Source organism: Gordionus sp. m RMFG-2023, chromosome 3, assembly GCF_954871325.1.
Source record: "Gordionus sp. m RMFG-2023 chromosome 3, tfGorSpeb1-WG-v2, whole genome shotgun sequence".
In the NCBI taxonomy this organism is placed as follows: domain Eukaryota; kingdom Metazoa; phylum Nematomorpha; class Gordioida; order Chordodea; family Parachordodidae; genus Gordionus; species Gordionus sp. m RMFG-2023.
The window spans coordinates 42,504,978-42,526,502 of NC_088777.1; the positions used below are offsets into that span (position 1 = coordinate 42,504,978).

Sequence of the window (21,525 nt, forward strand, 5' to 3'; positions counted from 1 at the left end):
CTTATTACCCCATATAGCATACTGCGCCAAGAATTCGTATACCACGTTTAACTAAATTTTGCATATAAGTTCCAAATTTTATTATATATTTTATGTTATATTATTCCTAAATTTTTATCATAATAAGCCCTTTGAAAATTGTTATGAAGGATCTCAAAAATAAGGTATTAAATATAAAGTCGAAGTTTTCTTTTTTTCTCGTTATCACATTTTTTTAGAGCTATTTACGATTAATAATATCAATATGTTGATATATTTGTTTTATATTCATTTTTTATAGCATGCAAAAATCTATAGTATTCGGCATTAATAATTAATTTATTATATTCAGTTTTAAAATATTGCTAAGAGTTATTCATAAATATAATATTATTTTACAAATTTTTTAGAATATATAATGGGCAAAAAATATAGTTTTTTATTTCCCTTGAAAATTATGCATAATAAGAATTTTAAAATAAAGTTGTGAATAAAGATTAAAAATTTATCGATTTGAATTGTGTACAAGAAAAATATAATAAAAAGAGTGGGTTTTGAATTGGAAATACATTAACGGAAGAGTATTGATTAAGCTTGAATAGCTTTATCGTTATATATATAATAAGTGTTGAATTTAATTTTTTTTATAAAAAGAGACTTTTTTAACATAAATCATTTTTATATTGCTTAAATATAAGAAGCTATAAAATAAATTTTATTTCTGCACTGAATATGCAGTTTATAAATATTAATTTAATTATAGTTTATATAAAAATATTAATTAAATTTTAATAATCATAGTTAATGAAGAACGATTTTTAGTCTTTATTATTTTCAATGGGGTATATTTATTTTATATTATTTTTTATTTTATTATAAATTTACTTTAAATATCAAAAAAATCGTAATTTAATCAAAAAAATCGTTTTTTGTATATATGGAATTACCTCGAAGATTTCGAAGCCGGCGATGTCCAAAATACCGATAAAGGAAGCCCCCTGCCTTTTTGTTCTATCGAGCGATTTATTTATCCTACTCACTATCCATCGAAACAACCTTTCGTATGTTGCTTTAGCAATTGCTTCGACCGAAAATTCGACCTAAATTTTTTTATATTTTAATCAATAGTTTAAGGTATCACATTTATCATAAACTTAAAAAGGAATAAAAAATTAATATAAAATAAAATCACACACAAACAAACCTGTTCTTTAGTTTGGGCCTTTGTCACCAAATCTCTCCCCACTTTTAATTTCGGCTTTAGCAGGGCTTTTATCATCTCGGATACGTTCAAGCCTAAAAGGCACGCTATTTTTTGAGCGGCTATAATTATGTTTTGTTACGTTATTATATTTTTTACAACAAGTTCAATATTAATCAAATATACAAATATAATATATTCTAATTAGATATAACTTGTGTCATCCGGTAAGGTAGCTTGATCAGATTTTCTCTCAGTTTGGAATTCCATGTTTCCAAATTGAAGAACGGCCGATATAATTCGTAATATGGCTGTTAATTCATTTTTATAAAAAAAATTTTTTTTAAAGAATTATATTAATATAAGTAACACCCAATAGAACATAGTCATGTTATCAATGGATATTTTATTAAGGATTGCTGTTCGTTTAAAGGAATTCCACTTCCCTTTTTTCAATCAGGGTAAAAAAAATTATGGTTAAGATTGCTTGATCTCCTTTTTAACTTTATTTACTTTGAAAAATAACTTGATTTAATCTCCGAGATACACCTAACTCAATGACCAGATATACCGAAAAATTCTGAATTAAGTTAATAAAATAAAGTTTTTGAATCATAAATGTATACAAGTGATATTATTCTCCATGCCCATAATCTTCATAGCGGCGATGGTGTTTTCAAATTCAGAGCTATCATCAATTCCAGGGATTAATACGTTACCATTGGATATGTAACTGTAAGTTTTTATATTCTGGAGCAGTAATTCACCTATAAAAAATTTATAAAATAGTTTGTAATAAATAAATGAGAGAAATTGGTTAGACAGACATTGAGATTCGGATGATTATAATTTTATCAAGAATTCAAGGCTATAAATATAAATAAATAATAGTAAGTTTTTTTTAGTAAAATGAAGGATCCAAATAAATATAATTCATCTATAAAAATTAGTAAGGGAATTAACGTTTAACTCATTATTTTTTAGGTATCGAAAATGGAAAAAACTAAGTTAATTCGTGAGATTAGGTATTCATTTAAGATGCTAACATCATTGACAACTATTAAATTTTAAAGAATATCTTTAATAATGATTTTAACAAAAATGAATAGATTATAAGCGAATGATGTTCTACTTTTTAATTTTTCGTTGGCGCCAAGCAAGATTTGATAGAATATATGGAAGGATCTTTCATTTTTGGCCTGTCTATTAACGCGCGCCTTTTCTAGTAAATCTAGTAACGATTCGTTTTATAAATAGTTTAAAATAATATATTTTATAAATAATTAATGATAAATAATGTTCTTGTAATATAAAAAAATGTGATCTTAAAAATCCAGAAATCGAATAATTCACTAAATTTCTTTTTCATATTATATAAAGGTTTTGATCTTTTCCGCTCTTAAAGTTTTAAAATCGTTCATCACTTCGAAAACGGTTGTAAGGCGAGTTAGATATTATTTTGAATATAATATTTACATGTTTCTATGTTGGCGCCGGAAATGTAACCAGAGGTATCAAAGTTTACCCTTATGAATTTGCCCTGTTTTAGTATTTGTTTTTTATTAAAATATATATATTACAACAAAAGTTTATAAAAAAATCAACGCACTCATTATCAATAATATGCTAAAAGTCCTCAAAACAAACATTCAATTCGATTTTTTTTATCAAACAAGCATTCAATTTTTCGGTTTCAGATTGAGTTATAAAATTTTAAATATTCTGACGAATAATAGATAGATTATTCGTTTAAAACGATTCGAACATCTAAATATTCAAGTCGGTCTGGTCTACGTTATAATAGTAAATATCACCTCATATTATTACTATATCAACCAGGGTTCTAGGATTCAATAAATTTCTAAACCGAAACCTTAAATTATTACTTGAACTTAACCTCTTTAAGGTTTGGGCTCCTGATTTTAACTCTAAAAAAATTACATTTTTTAAAAAAATAACAATTATCTAAAGAGTTGTAAAAATTAAATTAATTTTTTGACATGACACAAAGGTAATTTATATATATTATAACCTCCAAATAAAAAGAGCATAAATTATTTTTTCGCTTTGATCTAGGCGAGATTGAGATTATGACATGAAATTTTAAAAAAAAGGAAAATGATCGTAACTCATCCATCTAAGCAAGATAAATTTCATATTGAATTTTTAAAATATGGTTCCAACGATATAGCTTAAAATGTTTTTTTGAGTATATAAATTTTCTTTCTTTCTTTCATTAAGTAAGAATTACAAATAACCACTTAATTATAAAGGTCAGTTTAAATGTACTTCTCTATGCGCTCCTTTATTTCTATAAAGTTCTGTCAATAAACCTCTTTCGAGATTTGTAAAAAAAACTAGCCCGTACCCGCGATTTATATTAGACCGGGGTTTGAAGGCCTCTTAAAAAAATATATAATATACATAAATTTTAAATATTTATGTATATATATATAATGGCAATAAAATGAGAGTAAAAAATATGAAAAAGAAAATCATTACGAAGCGGGAACTATTGTCGTTTTTGATAGTTTTTGCATTTCCGAAAGATTCAAGTATGGGATTGGCTTTGAGCAATTGTTTTTCGAGTTCTCCCTTAAATTGTTAAAAAGATTTACAAGATATAATTTCTGTTTTCTTTTTTTTAGTTATGAAAATCATTCATCTTTAAATTTTTGGACTATGAATGAAATCGTTAGAAATATTAAAAATATTTCTCATTATTTAAGAATACTCCCAAGTTGAAATAAGGTATAATTGTCATATTAAGCATATTTTTTTTTAAAAAAAAATACTATACTTAAGTGCATTAATTATGCTTCCCCCAAAAAAAATCAGTAAAACCCCATTTATTAATAAATGTGCCAAAGTGTATAATAAATAAATCAAAATAATGTGCATTTATAAATAAATAAAATAATTGTTATTTAATATAATAATATACACTTACCATCATCAAGAAATAGGCTTGAAGCTTATGGGTCAAAAATTAAAATGAGAAAAAAAGGGTTAAGAAGAAAATAGCATGCAAAGTATAATAAATTTCATATAAATTAGTTTGATACATCGTGCAAAGTAAAATAAAAAAATAAGATCGTGCAAACGGTAGCGTGATTCTGACAGTATTACATAAGAAAAATTGTGCAAATAAATACTACATTCCTACTCATTCCTAATTTAAAATTCGATTTTTTTAAAATAAAATTTAAATCTATCGATCTTTCTTTCCTTCCCCACCATTTCTTGCTTATATTAATAGAGTTGTTGTGTTTACTGCCGATCCGCTATTGGAGGTTGGTGTGGATGGATTGCTATGGGAAGGGTTCCCGGAAGTTTTGGTTCGATGAGAAGCTGCCACGTAGGCAAGATATTGTATAACTTTTTTGGTGTTTTCCGTTTTACCCGCCCCGCTCTCACCACTTTATTACGTCGCCGCGCATTAAAAAAAGAAAGAAATGTTTAAAATAAGGAAATGTTCTATTCTTATTTGACCAAATTCATTAAAGTGGTATAGTGAAATAAGCTAAATAAATATATCATATTGTTTAAATCAATATCTCTACATAAAGGAATCAAGCACCCCTCTTAGGTCATCTATACTTATAATTAAATTGTTTTAGCAAGTCAAAGTAGAATTAAAAACAGTTTTTATGAGTATTTAATAAAATAAAGACGAAAATTTGATTGGTATTATCTAATTACTAACGTAATTATTTAGAATTATATTTTATTCTATTTTAGAAAAAATATAAGATTGATTTAGATGCTAATCAACAATTTGAATCGGGTCATGATTCATTGTAAAAAGAGAGAAAATGTTTATATATAAAAATGTACTTACGTGCAAAGGATACTCTGGTCTTCCCGTTCTGTATAAATAATGACATAAAAATATATATAATTTTGGTATAAAATGTAACTAATATCTGTAATTTGATGGTAAAACTTAGATCATCTAAGTATTTAAGACCACGCTCTGTCTTTTTAGTATCATATAAAATATAACCCAAATGACCTATCAGCCTTAAAGGCAGTCCCAGCATCCTTTTCCAACGAATTAATAAATTGCAGGCAATATTTTTATCATTAGCTGATTCAAAAAATTGAAATGTGAATCAAGATTTGAAGCTACTCTTATATCTAAAAGAGTAAACGGCTGTGGAGAAAAAGCTAGTTTAGGAGAGCTACTTATAAGTTTATATGCTTCCTTTATGCTATTTATATACATTTTTTTAAATAATAATGATGCATTTTAAGTTGCAATTGGGCACAAGACTGACAGTAACCTAAAGTTTGGAATCAATTCTAAAACTCTCAAACGGTGTTGTAAAACTTTTGCCTATTCGACATGATCCAGATATTGGCAACCTTTTTCCAAAATTATCATTTCGGTTGAATACCATGGGTAGGTTTATCTGCTCCAAATAATCCTACCTTTCTTCCTTATTTTTACGCCCAATAATCAACATAATAAGCATAGCCCTTGCTTTCTTGCAAGCTTTAGGGAAAAAATAAGCAGCCTTTAAAATTAAGAATGGAAACTGTCCGGGGTTCAAATGTTTTTCTTCTCCCAGACTATTATATATTTTAAAAATAACGCAATACCATGTGACGAATGATGTAAAGCCATTAAATAAATTAGAATAGTAATTTCTCAGCAATTATTTTAAAAAAATTGCCTCGTAAATATCTTCTTCATTTAACCCCCCTCCCCCCATAAAACAAAAACTAATAAATCAAAGATTATAAACTATTTTTATCATTTTTTTAAATATATATATTATCAATATTAAATCTACTAATATACCACAAAATCTATAATCATACGCAACTTCTTAACTTGAATAATTTTAATGCTTGTGTACTTATTATATTAGACATACACATAGTATGTAATGGTGTTTTATTAATAGTACATTATTTGGCTATGCTTTTTCATAAATCACCCTTCGATAATCGATAAATAATTAATGCCAGCTGTAAATATATTTTTATGAAACAAGATCTATCTATATAAAAGGGCTAAAAAAATTAAAATTTTTGTATGTATTTGTAAAAATAAATTTTTTTTTATTATTCTTGAAAATAATTGGAAGTTTTCAATAAAAAAAAAGTATAGTGTAGTACAGCCAGTGACTTCTATTCAAGGTGGGGATTTATAATGCAAGATAGCCATTGAAATTTAAGGGAGGTAGTATATGACTGCTATTGTCATTTGAATAAAATTAGAGGGGGTAAGGAGTGGCGGGAGAGAGGGTGGTCATCTTCGATGGAAGTATAAACGTCATTAGCTTAGGTAGGTATAAAAGCCCTCGAGTACAAACTCTCATAATGTTTCACAATTCAAAGTGATTTGTGAGATGTTAAATTGGTAAATTAATATTTAACGTGACGGTATGCGAAAAGACAAAAAGGGATCATCTATTTATATAAATGGAACGGTGGTGAATGTTTTTCTTACAGACTTGCTTTCTTTCTTCTTTCTTTAATAAAATATAAATTGAGAATTTAAAAAAAATGTTTGCAATAATTTGAATCAATTTAAATATTCGAAAAAAAATATATATAATGCTGGTAGAAAGTGTTTTTAAAATTTATACAAAGCGTGATTATAAATTATTCCAAAGAGGGGGTTAAGATGATTAAAAGTATTTTTTTAATAGCAAAAAAACATAAGGTTTTATAAAAACTTAAATACTTACATATATAAATAATATAAGTATGTTTAGTTAGAGTTATTTCTTCAATGCGTTTAATAGACATAAGATTTATTAAAAGTATTGATTATTCTTTCGACGATAATTGTTATACAATTTTGTAAAAAAGATACTATTCAACAATTTTACCTCTTATTTATATCAGAGACCTGGAGTCCGTATCAAGGCTGGGCCCGCGATTTTAGAAAAATAAAGCCCAGGCTGGGTATAAAAAATTATTCTATTACAAAATATTTTTAAATTTTATATAATAATCCAGAGTAATTTGAAATGCCTCATCAAAAAAAAAATCTTCTGTGATGAGTATTTGATCAAATTTTATAGTATTTTGTGATTTTATACATATTAAAAATTTTTATGATGATTAAAAATATAAGTTAGAAAAGGATATAGCGGAGCGTTAAATTACCAATCAAGGCTCCTCGTATTTTCAATTTCTCGAAAACAATTTATAAATTCACCAAAAATCATTAGAAATAACATAATTTTTGGCCCGGGTATTATTATCAAAAAAATTCAACCATAAAATTTTTCATATTTTGACTTATGCAGATCTCTGATTGCTGACCTGGCGAGTCTTATAATTTAAGAGCGCTGGCTCGCATGTCTTGTCCCTCCCCAAGCTATGATTTTATAAAATTGAAATGAAAGGTAATTTATAAAAAATTGTTAAAAATTCAATTTTTTTAGAATATTTAAAGAAAAAGATTACTCTTTTTTTAAAAAACCAAAATCTTAAATAAACCATTCATTCATTCAACTTTATCGCACCTTAATGCAAAGAAAACGAGATTCAACTCGTGGATTGATTTTTTAAACAAAATTAATAAATTTTCAAAATTAACAAAATATTTTTGTGTATTTTAAATAAAATTTATTGTTCTTTACGGATAAGGTTTAAAAAAATATATATATTATTTTAATTATATAGTATTTATTGCCTAAGTTGTAATTTAAATCGATCTCTATAATAAAATCTTTGAGGTCCGGCCCAGCAATTTTTTCGCCAGGCCAGAGAAATAATTTTTTTGTTCACAAATCTATGGCAGGCCAGTATCAAGGGACATCCACAGGCCCATAATTATAAAGGATGAATAGGAACCTAGCTTTTAGTAGAATCAAGGAACGACTATCTATGACTTCCTTCTTTATTTATCTTTGTTAAATCACCTAATGGATAACTCTAATGCACAACAAAGCCCTTAGTCTACAATTAAATAGTAATAATATATTTATGCAAATATCGACATCATATTATTCAAAAATTTATTAATACATATATCCCATATTTTTACATTTATTTTTTGGAATTTTTGGATTTATTTAGTGGATAACGCTATAAAATATTTCATTATATGGTTAATTTACTAAGTGTTATATTTTTGCTATGAATTTTTTAAACATATTGGTTCAATAATTATTACCTTAGGAAATTTAAATATATAGATTAGAGATTTGCAATAGGAGGTATCTGAGCCCACCCGCTAAACTTTTGGCGGGTTATAAATATTAAACATTGGGCAGTGAGTATTCGGGTTAAAAATACTTTAAACCAATGAATGAATGAGAGGGTGTAAAATATTTTTCTGGCAAAATGAGCTAAACGGGCTCATTCAAATATATTTTTTATTCATATTTCATAATATTGCAAAAAAATATAATAAAATAAAAATAAATAAAGGGCCAAACCAACAAATCATATAATTTTTAAACATTGAAGCGAGTTATAAAAACTGAAACAACCATGGACCGGCAGATGAAAAGTTTCATTTTTCCAAAATAAAGGCCAATCGGATGATAAGAAACTCTCACATTGCAGACCTCCAAATCTCGATATAAGTCTTTTAGCAACTTTTTGAAAATTCTTCTCCTTGATGATGGCATCTCCGATTTCGGACCTGACTGGTTTAGAATCGGGTCATTCCATGTCAAATCAATCACTTTTCGGCCGACCCCTTTCGATTTCGATAAAAATTCGTAGGCTGGTTATATATGTTCCCATTAGATTATAAACAAAATTTTAGCGCATTAGAAACTATATTAGCGGAGATATTCGGGGTTAAAGGTCCAAAAAACGTCTTTTTTTGCTTTTTACTGATATTAAATAATTAGTTTTTAATTTAAAACTAAATATGATCAAATATTGAATCTAATATCAATAGCTAAGTTAATAATTTATAATTATGGCTAAAACATCAAAATTGATTTTTGATAAAATATGGGTCATCTTATGGTCAGTTGAAAACTTGAAATTAATATTTCGAAATGTATATGATCTCCGATTTTTAATTTTTTTAAGAAATATTATCCGTTTACTATTTTTTTAATAATTTCTTCAACAATTAGCATGGCTGGATATTTATTTAAAAAAATATTGCGTATTTTTATACTTTTGAAAAAATAGATGGCGCTATATATAATAGTTTTAATATGTTAAAATTCATTTTTTTTATTGATTAAAAATATTTTAATGTATATATATCATACTAAATCGATTACAATGTGCATTATATATATTTATTTGTAATTCAGATCATAAATTTTTAAAATCTTCACAAATTTTACCTAATTAAGATAGTTTATAAATTAATTAAATCTTACTTTATCTAAAGGAATACAAAGCCTGGCTAGCTTGTGAGATTCTTCAGGAGATAATATATATGTTCGACTGGTGGGAGTAGAAGGATTGACCAGCGAGAGAATATGAGATTTAGGCAACACTAAAATATTATCTTTCAAAGGAAATTTAAATGAGGCTGAAGGTCCACAAGGGTGCAAAAATCGGATTTTTACTTCTTCATTTGTATAAATTTTATCGGTTATATATCCTAACCACCATTTATCATCATATACACATGTTATATATCCATTAATATTTTAAAATATAATTTTCTCATTTAAAAACGGAACTTGTTTTATATTATATTTTTTGGAATTAGAATATATTTTGGTTTTTAGTTTATTTTGATCAATGGGAATAATCCCGTGAATTTTTTGGGTCCCATGTATGGGCAGTGCAGAATTAAATCTTTTACGAAGGGCTAATTCCTCTTCAATATATTCTTGATTGGATACATATTCAAATTGAATATGAATATTTTCTTTAGCATAATTATATAATTCTAATGGGGTTAGGATTTGATTTTTATTTGGCCTTTGAAGACTAGCTCTGGCAACTAATCTTTTGACAGTTCCTCCGATACCGTCACATGCATTTTTGCCGTGAGCAGTGACAAAGAAATGCCATTCGGCAGGAATATTAAAATCGTATTTATGAAGGCATATGTTCAGAAAATTTTTGCGATTCTTGTATTGAGACGCGGCTTCATCCGAAAAATATATTATTTTTTCTGGTTTAGAATTAAATTTGGCTGTTAAGAATTTAATGAATTTTTTTTGATAAAGGTGGACTGCACTAGTATTATGGCTTAATGATTCGGACAAAATAACAAAATTTATATTTTTTAATTCTTCTCCAGATTTATAATGTGCTACAAATGGATGTATAGTGGCCTGCACATTGTTCCAATGAAATCCCTGAACTTCATCTTGTAAAATAAGGGAATAATTTTCAGAATAATCTAGAATTGTTAAAAATTCCTCATCTTTTAAATTTTCTTTGGAATTCTTCAAAAATAAACTTTGTGTTTAGCTATAAACGAGTGAATTCGATGAAACCATCAATGGACTTTATAATAGTTTCAAGATTTGCTCTATCCACCGTGATCCATTGTTTAAACGTGACATATTCTAAACGATTTCTCTGAAACAATTCGTATAATTGGCCCATAAGAGATTCTATACAAGGGCATTGATCACAATTTGTTAAATAACATTTTGGCTGAGATGGATTACAAATAATTTGCGCCAAAAGATTGTTATAAGAATTTATACAGTAATCTTCTCCTGCTGTAATTTCAGCTATTACATTTGTCATTAATTTCACATTCTGATGAATGGCGCAGACACAAACAGTGTGTGTGCCATCCAACTAAAATTCAGTTTTTTGGTCTAAGTTCGGCAAATTTAGGGAATCCAATTGATATACTTGGGTATTCTTCCTTAAACATCTTGAATATTTCTTTAAGATTATTTAATATAAATCTATGCTGATTCTTTCTCGCCTTTAACAGATACACAATCTTTTATTCCAGGCATGAGTCGGCTTATTTCATCAGAACTATAATTTTGTTATTTTTATTGCTTAAAAAAATTTTCAAAATCTTTGAAATTATCTTTATCTCTGGTTATTTTAATAATGTAAGATAATGACAATTTCATAACATTATTGGTCTTGATGAGTATGATTTAGTCTGGGGGGGGGGGGGGGGGTAGGCCTAATAATTAATGTGATTTTCGATTTTTCCCTTAATAATTTTCCTGCACCCCTTTAATCCTGCTTTTTTGTTCGTGTGCTACTCCGATTTTTTAATTATTTTAATTTACATTGAAATATTAAAAAAATTATTAAAATTTTTTATCCTGCGAATATCTCAGGGGAATAAGGTTTACAAAGTTATATGATCGAATTTTAGGATATATTATACATTAAAATATTTATAATCAATAAAAAAAATGAATTTTAACATATTAAAACTATTATATATAGCGCCATCTATTTTATTTAAAGTATAAAAATCGCAATATTTTTTTAAATAAATATCCAGTCATGCTAATTGTTAAAGAAATTATTAAAAAAATAGTAAACGGATAATATTTCTTAAAAAAATTAAAAATCGGAGATCATATACATTTCGAAATATTAATTTCAAATTTTCAACTGACCATAAGATGACCCATATTTAAAAAAAAATTATTTTTGAAGTTTTCGCCATAATTATCAATTATTAACTTAGCTATTGATATTAGATTCAATATTTGATCATAATTAGTTTTAAATTAAAAATTAATTATTTAACATCAGTAAAAAGGAAAAAAAGGCGTTTTTTGGACCTTTAACCCCGATTATCTCCGCTAATATAGTTGCTAATGCGCTAAAATTTTGTTTATAATCTAATGAAAACATATATAACCAGTCTACAACTTTTTATCAAAATTGAAAGGGGTCGGCCGAAAATCTTGATTTTTTTGCTCATTTGACATGGAATGACCCAATCATGACCTAGTAACCTTGGAATATTAGAACCATCTACTTTTTTTATAAAATTCTTACCTCGAAGAAATTGTACACGTCAATGAAACACAAGTAAAAGTATGCTATTGATTTAACAATGCTGATGCCAACACATAGATAACTCATCGATAAAAAAAAAGAATAAAAGAGGAAGATATAGATAGATAGATATTAGTTCATTGATTTTACCAAAAACTAAGTTCGATATCGGCACCAGCACTTTTCTTGGTTCCAACTCAGGACTTTCACCCTTCTATGTAACATCTACGATAGTGTCTAATTATGATAGGAAATTATTATTATTTTAAATCATCCTGGGAATTTATCATGTTTCCGGCGCACCCACACCATAAAAAATTTTTAAAAACTCAATATGTTTGGATCGTAACGAAATGGCTAAAATATAATATGCAAAAACGACAATGTAAGATATAAATTTAAGATTTTCAAGGCAGCAAAGTATAACCATATATATAAATAAAATAAATTTTTTTTTGAAAAAAAAGAATAATTTTTAAATTTTTAAATTTATAGTAAAAAAAGAATACTTTTAAAATTTTATAATAATAACTAAACTACCAAGTCGTTGAAAGGTTTCTTCAATAATTGTATGTTTTATAGGCGGTAAAAAAATTTTTTGATAGTTTTTTTAAAATAATTATTTTTGAGTAAACAAAGAAATTTAAAATGAAGTTCCAAAATTAATCATGTATCCTTACCCTGACCTCCTTACCAGTAGCTGTTTATGAGTGGGTATTTAAGGTTTTATTTGCATGTAATGAAAAGAGAATTAACAATTATATATATAAATTGTGTTTAAATTCCGAAGATTAAATGTACAAAACATCTGCTAGTTTGGATATATGGGGTGGGGAGTGGGCGATGAAGGAAAATTTTTAAATAAATGAAATAAGTCTGGGTGAATAGATGAATGCTCGTTTTGTTATATGATTGTATTGATATATTTTAGATGAAGTTATATTTTTGACCAGTAGCTTGGTAGTATAAGGAAATGTTAAACAATGGGTGGATAAGCGAAGGGGTAAAGGTACTCCAAGACTGAAGATAAACGAAGCTAAACCAGTGACAGTCTTCAAAGAAGGCCGCGAACGCGATACCATTGCAGTGATTCTGGCTATACGGTAATATCTAGGTAAGGTGGCTAATGAATAAAAACCCTCTGAATTCCTGAAAAAACAAGAAAATAGGTCGTCCTGGTGATTAATGGAAAATTCCGCTAACCGAAATCTTAGTTCTGTTATCGCTTATCTTTTTACCCACCCGTATACAAAATTCCCTTTACTACTCTGCTAACACTAAACTTCAAACGAAAATAAACTATTCAGCCCTAGAGGAGTCATCATTTGAAAATATTATTTTTTTTAAATTGGTCGCAAACATACTCTTTTTTTTAAATTAAATTTGACTAGAATATTTAATGAGATCTAATCAAATTTTATGTATTATTCTGAAAAATTTTCCTTTGAAAAAACACAATAATAAGAGTAAATGAATTAGCAATGAAAGTCCGGAATCGAATAACAATCGAACCATAAATTTAGTCTTAAAAAAGGAACTTTTTAAGTATATTATATGTACTTTTATTAGTAAAATGTATAATATATTTTTTTAATGAGATTTAAATTTTTAATGAGATTTAAATTCCTTTTAAAACAATATTGTTTTGTTTTTATAATGAAAAGCGAGACAGTATCATAATTAGTGTTGAACAAAGCAATGTATATACAAGTCAATGCTGACTGAAGCTAATTGATGTACAATGGTTAATTTATAATTTTTGAAAAAACAACTTTTTTAAAAAATATAAACGTAACATTATTAAAAAATATCTTTCTTTCTTACTTCAAGGAAGCAAGGTAAATACATTTAGATAATTCCAGTTCTAGATTCCCTCAACAAAGTTAATTTTGACCAGCTTTTAATTCCCTTTATAACAAGATTTTATAAAAGTATAATAATATAGTAATACTACAATATTGATACGTGATAGTTATATGTTTTTTGTTTATATAGAATAGTATTATTAAAGACAAACGCAAGCCTTGCCTTATATAAAAATTTTTTTAAAAAAATATTAAATGAGAGGGAACTTATAGCATTTTGTGTTTTGAAGGTCAAAATTGTGATAATTTATTTTTCAAATAAACTATAAGCGATGATATAGTCATTTATTTGGAAATCAGAAGTGGTATACATGATGCGATGCAAGGTAACCCAGATACCTTTCTTATCATAATACGTTACTATTAATTTTTCAGCAAAAGAAGATAATAATTTAAACCATTCGATTATATCAGAGCCAATTTAACTATAAATATAGTTTTTTTTTTAAATTATATTGGACAAAAATTATAGCCAATCCGGGATTTAACCAATTTAATTTAACTATAAAATATGATTAAGCGGAAGATAATTCTCCGGAAAAAATCCCATCAGGTTTTTTCCCCTGAGAAAGTGAAGGTTATTTTTGGAAAAAATTATCAGGTGAATTTTTTCCGTAAAATCTTATCTTCCGGGATTTATTATTATTTCAAAATATAATGCTCTTTATAAACAATTTAAAACATAACAAAAAATGGAGGATTAACCAAAATTGACTCTCACTAACACCCGATAGAAAGGGCTAAAATCTATAAAACCTATAAATCAATCGAAAGAAAAAAATCAAACCTTTATTCCGATTACACTGGAAATCCGAAAAGTAGGTATTAGAAAATTATATTGAAAGAGTCAAAGGTATATAAAAATAATTCATTATAAGGAAAAGACAGGAAATCAAATTTTTAACTTCCGGAAAAAAGAAGAAAATTATAATAACCAAAAACCCCTTTAAAAATTAGGTATATCGCAATTTCATTCATGATGGAATAACGGTAATTATTTAAAGAAAAATCAAGATTTGGGAAACGTTTTGACAAAGTAATTTACCCAAAAGAGTCCTAGCGATATATGAGCAAAGCCAAAAGAATGGGCAAATTCTCATGCGTCGGCGACCATCGAATATCCCCTGTAATACTGAAAACACTTTTCTTGCCGAATTACATGGAAATTTATGTTCCCGAGTGTGCTATCGATATTATTTTTCCCTGAATAGTTCCAAAATGTGTTATAAGGTTAAGGAAATATAATATTTCATCAGAGACCTGTGCTCTACTAGAATCACGGGGTGAATGGTCAGGCCTAAAATTATAATTATTTACAAACCCGGGTAGATCTTGGAAATGGAAAAAAAAATAAACCCAGATCGGGTTCCATAATTTAACCGAAGGTCGCTAATTTTTATTTAAAAATTCGTAGCTAGAATAATGGGATATCGTCCCTCGCAGACAACTCGCAGCGGTGGGGCCGCGAAGATCCTTTGCAAATTATGAGGCCTTCAGAGGTCTCATTATAGGGAAGTGATATAATTATTTTTTGCGTAAAGGAAGTAAAGATACGCCTCTGGACAAGCACCTAAAACTTAAGAATAATATTTTTAAATAAGTTATAGTTATTTAAGATTTTATATAAATAATATTTTAAAGAATCAGATATAAGTCATATAGTGTAAGTAATATTACAAGATTAAATGACCATATGATTTTTTATCATAAAATAGTAGATATTAAATACCACAAATATATTGTAGATAAAAACATTGATGACTCAATATTATTAATAATAAGATATATTTAATATAAATGTTCGATAGTTATGTATAGAATTAATAGTATAATATAACCAAGTCGCCTTAAGGGGTTAAGGTAAAAAAAATAATAATATTGTATTTTTCAAATGGAAAGGAAAATACTTGATAAAAATATCATTATAAAGATAATTAAAGAAGAGCGAAATAATAATATCATTAAAAAAAGATGGAAATATGAGAAGAATGACTATTATCATTTAATATCACAGATAAATCGTACACAAACATAATTTAGAGAGGTAATGGCGAAAACAAAATGAAGGTAAGAAAGTTTAAAACGACTGGTTGCAAAATCAATGTCCTATCTGTATAAACCTGCTATATTCAGTAAGTTTTAGGGATTTTTAAAGCTTTAAATGTTTAGAGGATCCTTTTCTCGTTAGAAATAAATTTTGCCAATTCTTCGCAATTCAATTACCAATAATTATTTTCCTCCACTTATTCATTAAAGCTATAAAGAAAATTGCTAGGGGAGGACATTTGGGTCAGGTTTTGAAGTTTAAAAATCTTATCCATATTTTTGCTGGATGAGATAAAAAAAAATATAAATTTTCGTCAAGCAAAAAGTTATTTCTGACATTGAACGAGTATTTTTCTTTTTTTTTAAAAAAAATCAGCTCAGTATTATCTACAAAAATTCTTATCGAATTGATTGAAAATTATTTTGATGCCTTTTAAAGTTTATAATATTAATATCTATTAAATTGCTTGTTATGTTTTTACCAGAGATCCAAACAGTACGGAATGTCGGTTCAAATAAAAATAACAGTTTGTGGTTAAGTTTCGTAAAAAAATAATAATATCGGTTCAGTTTGAACCATTAAAACCTGTTCCTTTTCACATACAAGCGTATTAGAATTATATTGAGCCTTTATACAATTAAAATATTTTCAAGATTCTCTCCTGTCAAATTATAGGAGAAAAAATAAATTTTAGGGCTAAACTTGGGTTTGTGGCAACGTCACATAGTGATATAGAAAAAAATATCTAGAAATAGTTACTGATACTTTTTATTCAAAACTGATTATCAATTATCTTCAAGAGTTAAAATATCAAAGGTTTAAGCCGGTTCACAGGCATGGGAGGGGGAGGGTTGGTTAACAATTATTTACGGTTCAGGTTCTAGAAATAGTAGCAGTCACTACCGAATTAACGGTTAAGTTGAATATCTAATTTTTCAGATTCGTCAAAAATCAAAATTATATCTATTATCCCCACCATAAATGTGGTTGAAAATTTTAAACTCCCGAGCTACATTAGCTTTACAAAATCTAACTCAAATGCCACCTCAAATGAATTTATAAAAGTTAGGGAGAAAATTAATTATAATTTTTTAGAAGCCGAATTAACGGTGAAGCTTGAATTTTGAATAAGCTACTATCCGGGGCTGGAAGGTCGCATTAATAGTAGGATCCGATCCTAATAAAGCTTATTGATTTTTAAAATCAAGAGTTGGCTAAAAACTTATAAACTATAATTTTCACCACAATTAAATAATTGAAGGTAGATATTGTTATAACAAGAATAAAATTAATTTTAACCCCACATGTCAATGTCATCCAAAAAAAAATTAATTCACCTTGAAATTGTATTTTAATTTTTTTTTGAATTTTAGTTTTATGAAAAATAAAAATGGCCAGCTAACGATAGAAAAGGTACAAAATAAATAAATAAATGATAAAATTCTTTGTCATATGACGAGAATATTAAATACTGGACAACAATAAATAAAATTCATTACCTGTTTATAATTGAAAATATATTTTTTTAAATTCAGCCGTTATATTATAAGAGTTTGGCATCAATATTACATTTTAAAATGTTTGGTTGTAATAAATTTTGCAGCTTTTTATGAGGAAGGTTAATTTTTACAATTTTTTTGGTATACCCAGATAATTACAAATATCTAAATTTTTTTGAGGTAAAATCATTTTATTTATTTCAAAAAATAATATTTACTAAATGTAAGCTATTTATAAAAAGTAGTTGAATTTTATCTTAAGAAAAATTCATTTAAAATAATTATCCAATTATCTTCATAACAAAATAATCTTATTTTTAAATACAAATAAAATTTATTCCTAGTATTCCTTAGCTTTGCCTAAGCAAAACCCCTCTTAATTTTGAAATAGTCAGGCCAGAATCAAAAGGTGCAGGATGATGTAAATAATAAACAAAATTATATTATCAGTTTAAAATATGATTTTTACTGATTATTACTTAATCTGGGGAAATCACGGCCCGGCCCATATCTGTCAACTGGTTTCGGGCCGGGTCTATTTATAAAAAATAATTTCTGTTCAAGCTGTGTCGGGCCTAACATTTTTTTTTAAAAATTCGGATCGGGTTGGGTCGTGCTTAAATTTTTAAATATGATATCATTACATTTTCTTAAATAAATTGATATTTTAAAATTCTTGGAAGAAACATAGGATATTTTTTTCACAAACCAATTATATTTTTCTATATTTAAACATATTCATGCCGAGCGATCGGGCATATAATTTTTATTTTCGGGTCAGGCTTTTCGACCGGGGCTTACAAATTTTTTTTAAAAAAATCTGACCGAGCTTGAAAAATTAGGTCCGATGCAGATCACTAATCTGGAGGGGGGAAGGAGTGAAGGCCAGTTAACCAAAAATACTTATTTTTATTTATAAACTTTTTCCGATTGAACTCTATCCTCCCATAATAATTCTAAGGCTGGGGTTTCCACTCCCGGTAGTTTCACGTAGTCATTCTATTCGCTCAGCATCTTATATCATTTGTCGGTGCCGAAGCCTATAATCCATAAGTGGCCTATTCAATAGAACCCTAATATTTTAGTTCTCACTCATCCTGGTTATCCTACTATAATTTTTACAAGTCGAGTTAGCATGAATAGAATTCTCTATATTTGTCAGGCTTATAATATATGATAACTTCTGTTGACGCTCACCTCATCTCATTCAAATTATATGATAATGCCAAATTCTTGGAATAAACTCTCCTCCATTTAATCTTATACTTACTTAATTGCGGTGGGACCTCTTTTTTTCTGCCATAAAATCCATTATCACGAATATTGGGAAGTAATATTAATTTACAACTAAATATATTAAGGAGTCCTCCTATTATTGTTATTAAAAATTTGATTCTGCTAATTTTTAAAAAAAATGGTAAATAAATAATCAACATAAATATCGAATTGGTTCAAGTTTTTGTAATATGGGATCGATATCAGTTTTGTAGAATATCTAAATATATCGGATCGGTTTGGTATCGGTTTATAGATATCGGAAAATATAGAATAGGTTAAAAAATTTGTGAATCGGCACAGCCCCAATTTTAATTGTATACAGGTCAAAAATTTTATAAAGCTCAATATACCTTGAAGCATACTCCTGTAAGCGCTGTCGGCTATGGCGAATATGTGCGGCGGAACTTCGTGCCTCTTTTTGCCTTTGTAATATTCGATAACTTTTTCGGTGTATATCGGTAATTTTTTGTAAGGGTTAACAACAACGCAGAATAAACCGGAATAAGTCTAAAATAAATGTAAACGATTTTATATTATTTAATTATTACGTTCATCATTTTAAAGTATTTAATTGCTAGTCATGTAAATTGCTTTCATATTCTATACATAAAAAAGGATCAAGATTATTTTCTCCATACGCCATTTATATTTAGAGATCTGCAGGTCTGACCCTTGTCCTAAAATATTAAGATTTTGATTTTTTTTTAAATTAGACTGTATTCAGCGGGATCCGATCCGACAAGATTTAACAGCTGATCAATTTTTAAAATCTATTTCCCAAAACATTAAGATTTTGATTTTTTTAAAAAATAAAACTGCATTCATAGCGGGATCCGATCCGACAAGATTTAGCAGCTGATCAATTTTTAAAATCTATTTATGAGACAATTTTTCTTTATTTAAATCAATATTTCTTAAGATGATTATTATTATGAATAGAATTAAAGATAAAATTAACATTAATAAAGAAAAATAGATTTTAAAAGTCGATAAACTGTTAAATCGTTTCGAATCCTATCATGAATGCGGCCTAAATTATATTTAACAATTTATTCGGAAAATCTAATAAGGGATTGATTATTTCTTAATTTGCATAATCTAAAATTCTTCCTTAGAAATAATATTTAATTTTTAAATATCCTGACCGGACTTAAAAATAAAAACCAAGCCGAGTTTGACATATTTTCAATCCTTACGAACCGGAATTAAAAATTAGAACGCTACGGGTCTCAGATTCATGCAATTAATATCGAATAATGCGATAATCGCTCAACTCAAGGAATTTTTTTGAAAAAATATATTCAAAATTAAACAATTACACTTGAAGAAAAGAGTAGGATTAAAGACTAGAGATATGGGTTAAGAGTTTTATTAATAACCAACCCTAACAGGTCATGCGATTATAAATAGGCAAATAGAAATTAATCAGTAGTAAAGGCAATTTCCTTGAGTTGGACCTAATCGAATAATGAATGCACCCATAGCGTGCTAAAAAAAAGTTTATTAAGACGTGATTAGCAAATGATTGTAAGATCCAAAGAGACTAAACTAGAATCATCATGCTTTCTTCTCATTTATTTTTCTTTATAGCCCTTTCTTTTTTGTCATTACTAATAACTGAATAAATAAAATAATTCCCTCCAAAATATCTACAGGATAATCCAATAAAAAAATTTACAACTTCCTTAATTTAAAAAGGTATTTTTAAGATTGCTTTATAAAAATATATATTACTATTACTCACCTAACAAATATGTTCAAAATTTTTATTGAAAATAATTTAATACACTAAGTAAATAATGCTGTGCAAGTGTATGCTTTTTTTATATTCAATTAATATTAAATATTTTTTTAAAATATGAAATTCAAATATCAATATGTAATTTTACCAATCAAGTTATTATAATAAAAATGTATAAATCAAATATTTTTAAAGAAAAAGTTTAAATATAAAGTTACGATAGGTATGATAATCAAAAGGTTTATCGATAAAAAGAACTAAAATCCACACAAGATTCAAGCTGCAAATTGGTTATTGATAGCTAAAAGATCTTTGAACGTCATTAACTACATTCTATGAAGAATCTGTTAACATAGATAACAAAACGTCCCGATGACATGAATCGAACTCTAGTATTATTTTGCGTAAATAAAGGAGAGCTAACGCAACTTCACACCCTGACAAAACACCCACTTCATTTTGAAGTGCTACATTGTGTGCTCTTGCGTGCCTCAGCCCCATCGTTACAACCCTGAGCTGATATTAACAAACATCAAACATTTTCCGGTTCCTATATAAATAATAGTTACAAATAAGGCGCCTATACAAAAAACAAATAAAAAGGAACATTAATGTTCTTTTATAAAACAATAACAGTGATTAAAGTTGTCGGTTTTAATTAAATTGCAATTTTTTTAATGAGATTTTTTTTATGCAGCGATATTTTTCTCTCTCTCTATAAATATATATATATATATAAATACTTTTTTATTGTAATATTGAAATAAATTAACTTTTTAACTACACTAAAAAGAAGAAAAAAATTTAAAATATTTTTTTTATTCGCAAAATAATTATGTCATTTAAATAACAATAAGAAATTACTTTTAACGAGTAACGTTTTAAATCAATGAAACTTGCAAAGCATATGAAATTAGTTAATTGAATCAATTATCGAATTTGAAATAAATATTATTTTTTTTAAATTTAATATCTAATACCGTGAGCAAGTTAACCCTGAACGGGAGAAAAGCCACTTCCCCCTC

At 27.1% G+C, this 21,525-nt stretch overlaps 1 protein-coding gene across 2 annotated transcripts in view; it reads right to left on the reverse strand.

The window, feature by feature from the left end:
- The window catches only part of LOC135926523 (myosin-10-like), a 46,461-nt gene that overhangs the window by 20,894 nt on the left and 4,042 nt on the right, over positions 1–21,525 (reverse strand). Inside the window, exons 2-12 of one of the 2 annotated variants that reach the window (XM_065462430.1) lie at positions 19,110–19,266; positions 5,022–5,049; positions 4,455–4,599; positions 4,131–4,154; positions 3,683–3,775; positions 2,657–2,720; positions 2,313–2,411; positions 1,807–1,947; positions 1,396–1,491; positions 1,184–1,302; positions 927–1,079 (exon numbers count right to left, since the gene is read on the reverse strand). In XM_065462430.1, the coding sequence (XP_065318502.1) occupies positions 927–1,079; positions 1,184–1,302; positions 1,396–1,491; positions 1,807–1,947; positions 2,313–2,411; positions 2,657–2,720; positions 3,683–3,775; positions 4,131–4,154; positions 4,455–4,599; positions 5,022–5,049; positions 19,110–19,266 (1,119 nt within the window). The remainder of the gene's footprint in view (positions 1–926; positions 1,080–1,183; positions 1,303–1,395; positions 1,492–1,806; positions 1,948–2,312; positions 2,412–2,656; positions 2,721–3,682; positions 3,776–4,130; positions 4,155–4,454; positions 4,600–5,021; positions 5,050–19,109; positions 19,267–21,525) is intronic. The other variant, XM_065462431.1, reaches the window with a different exon arrangement.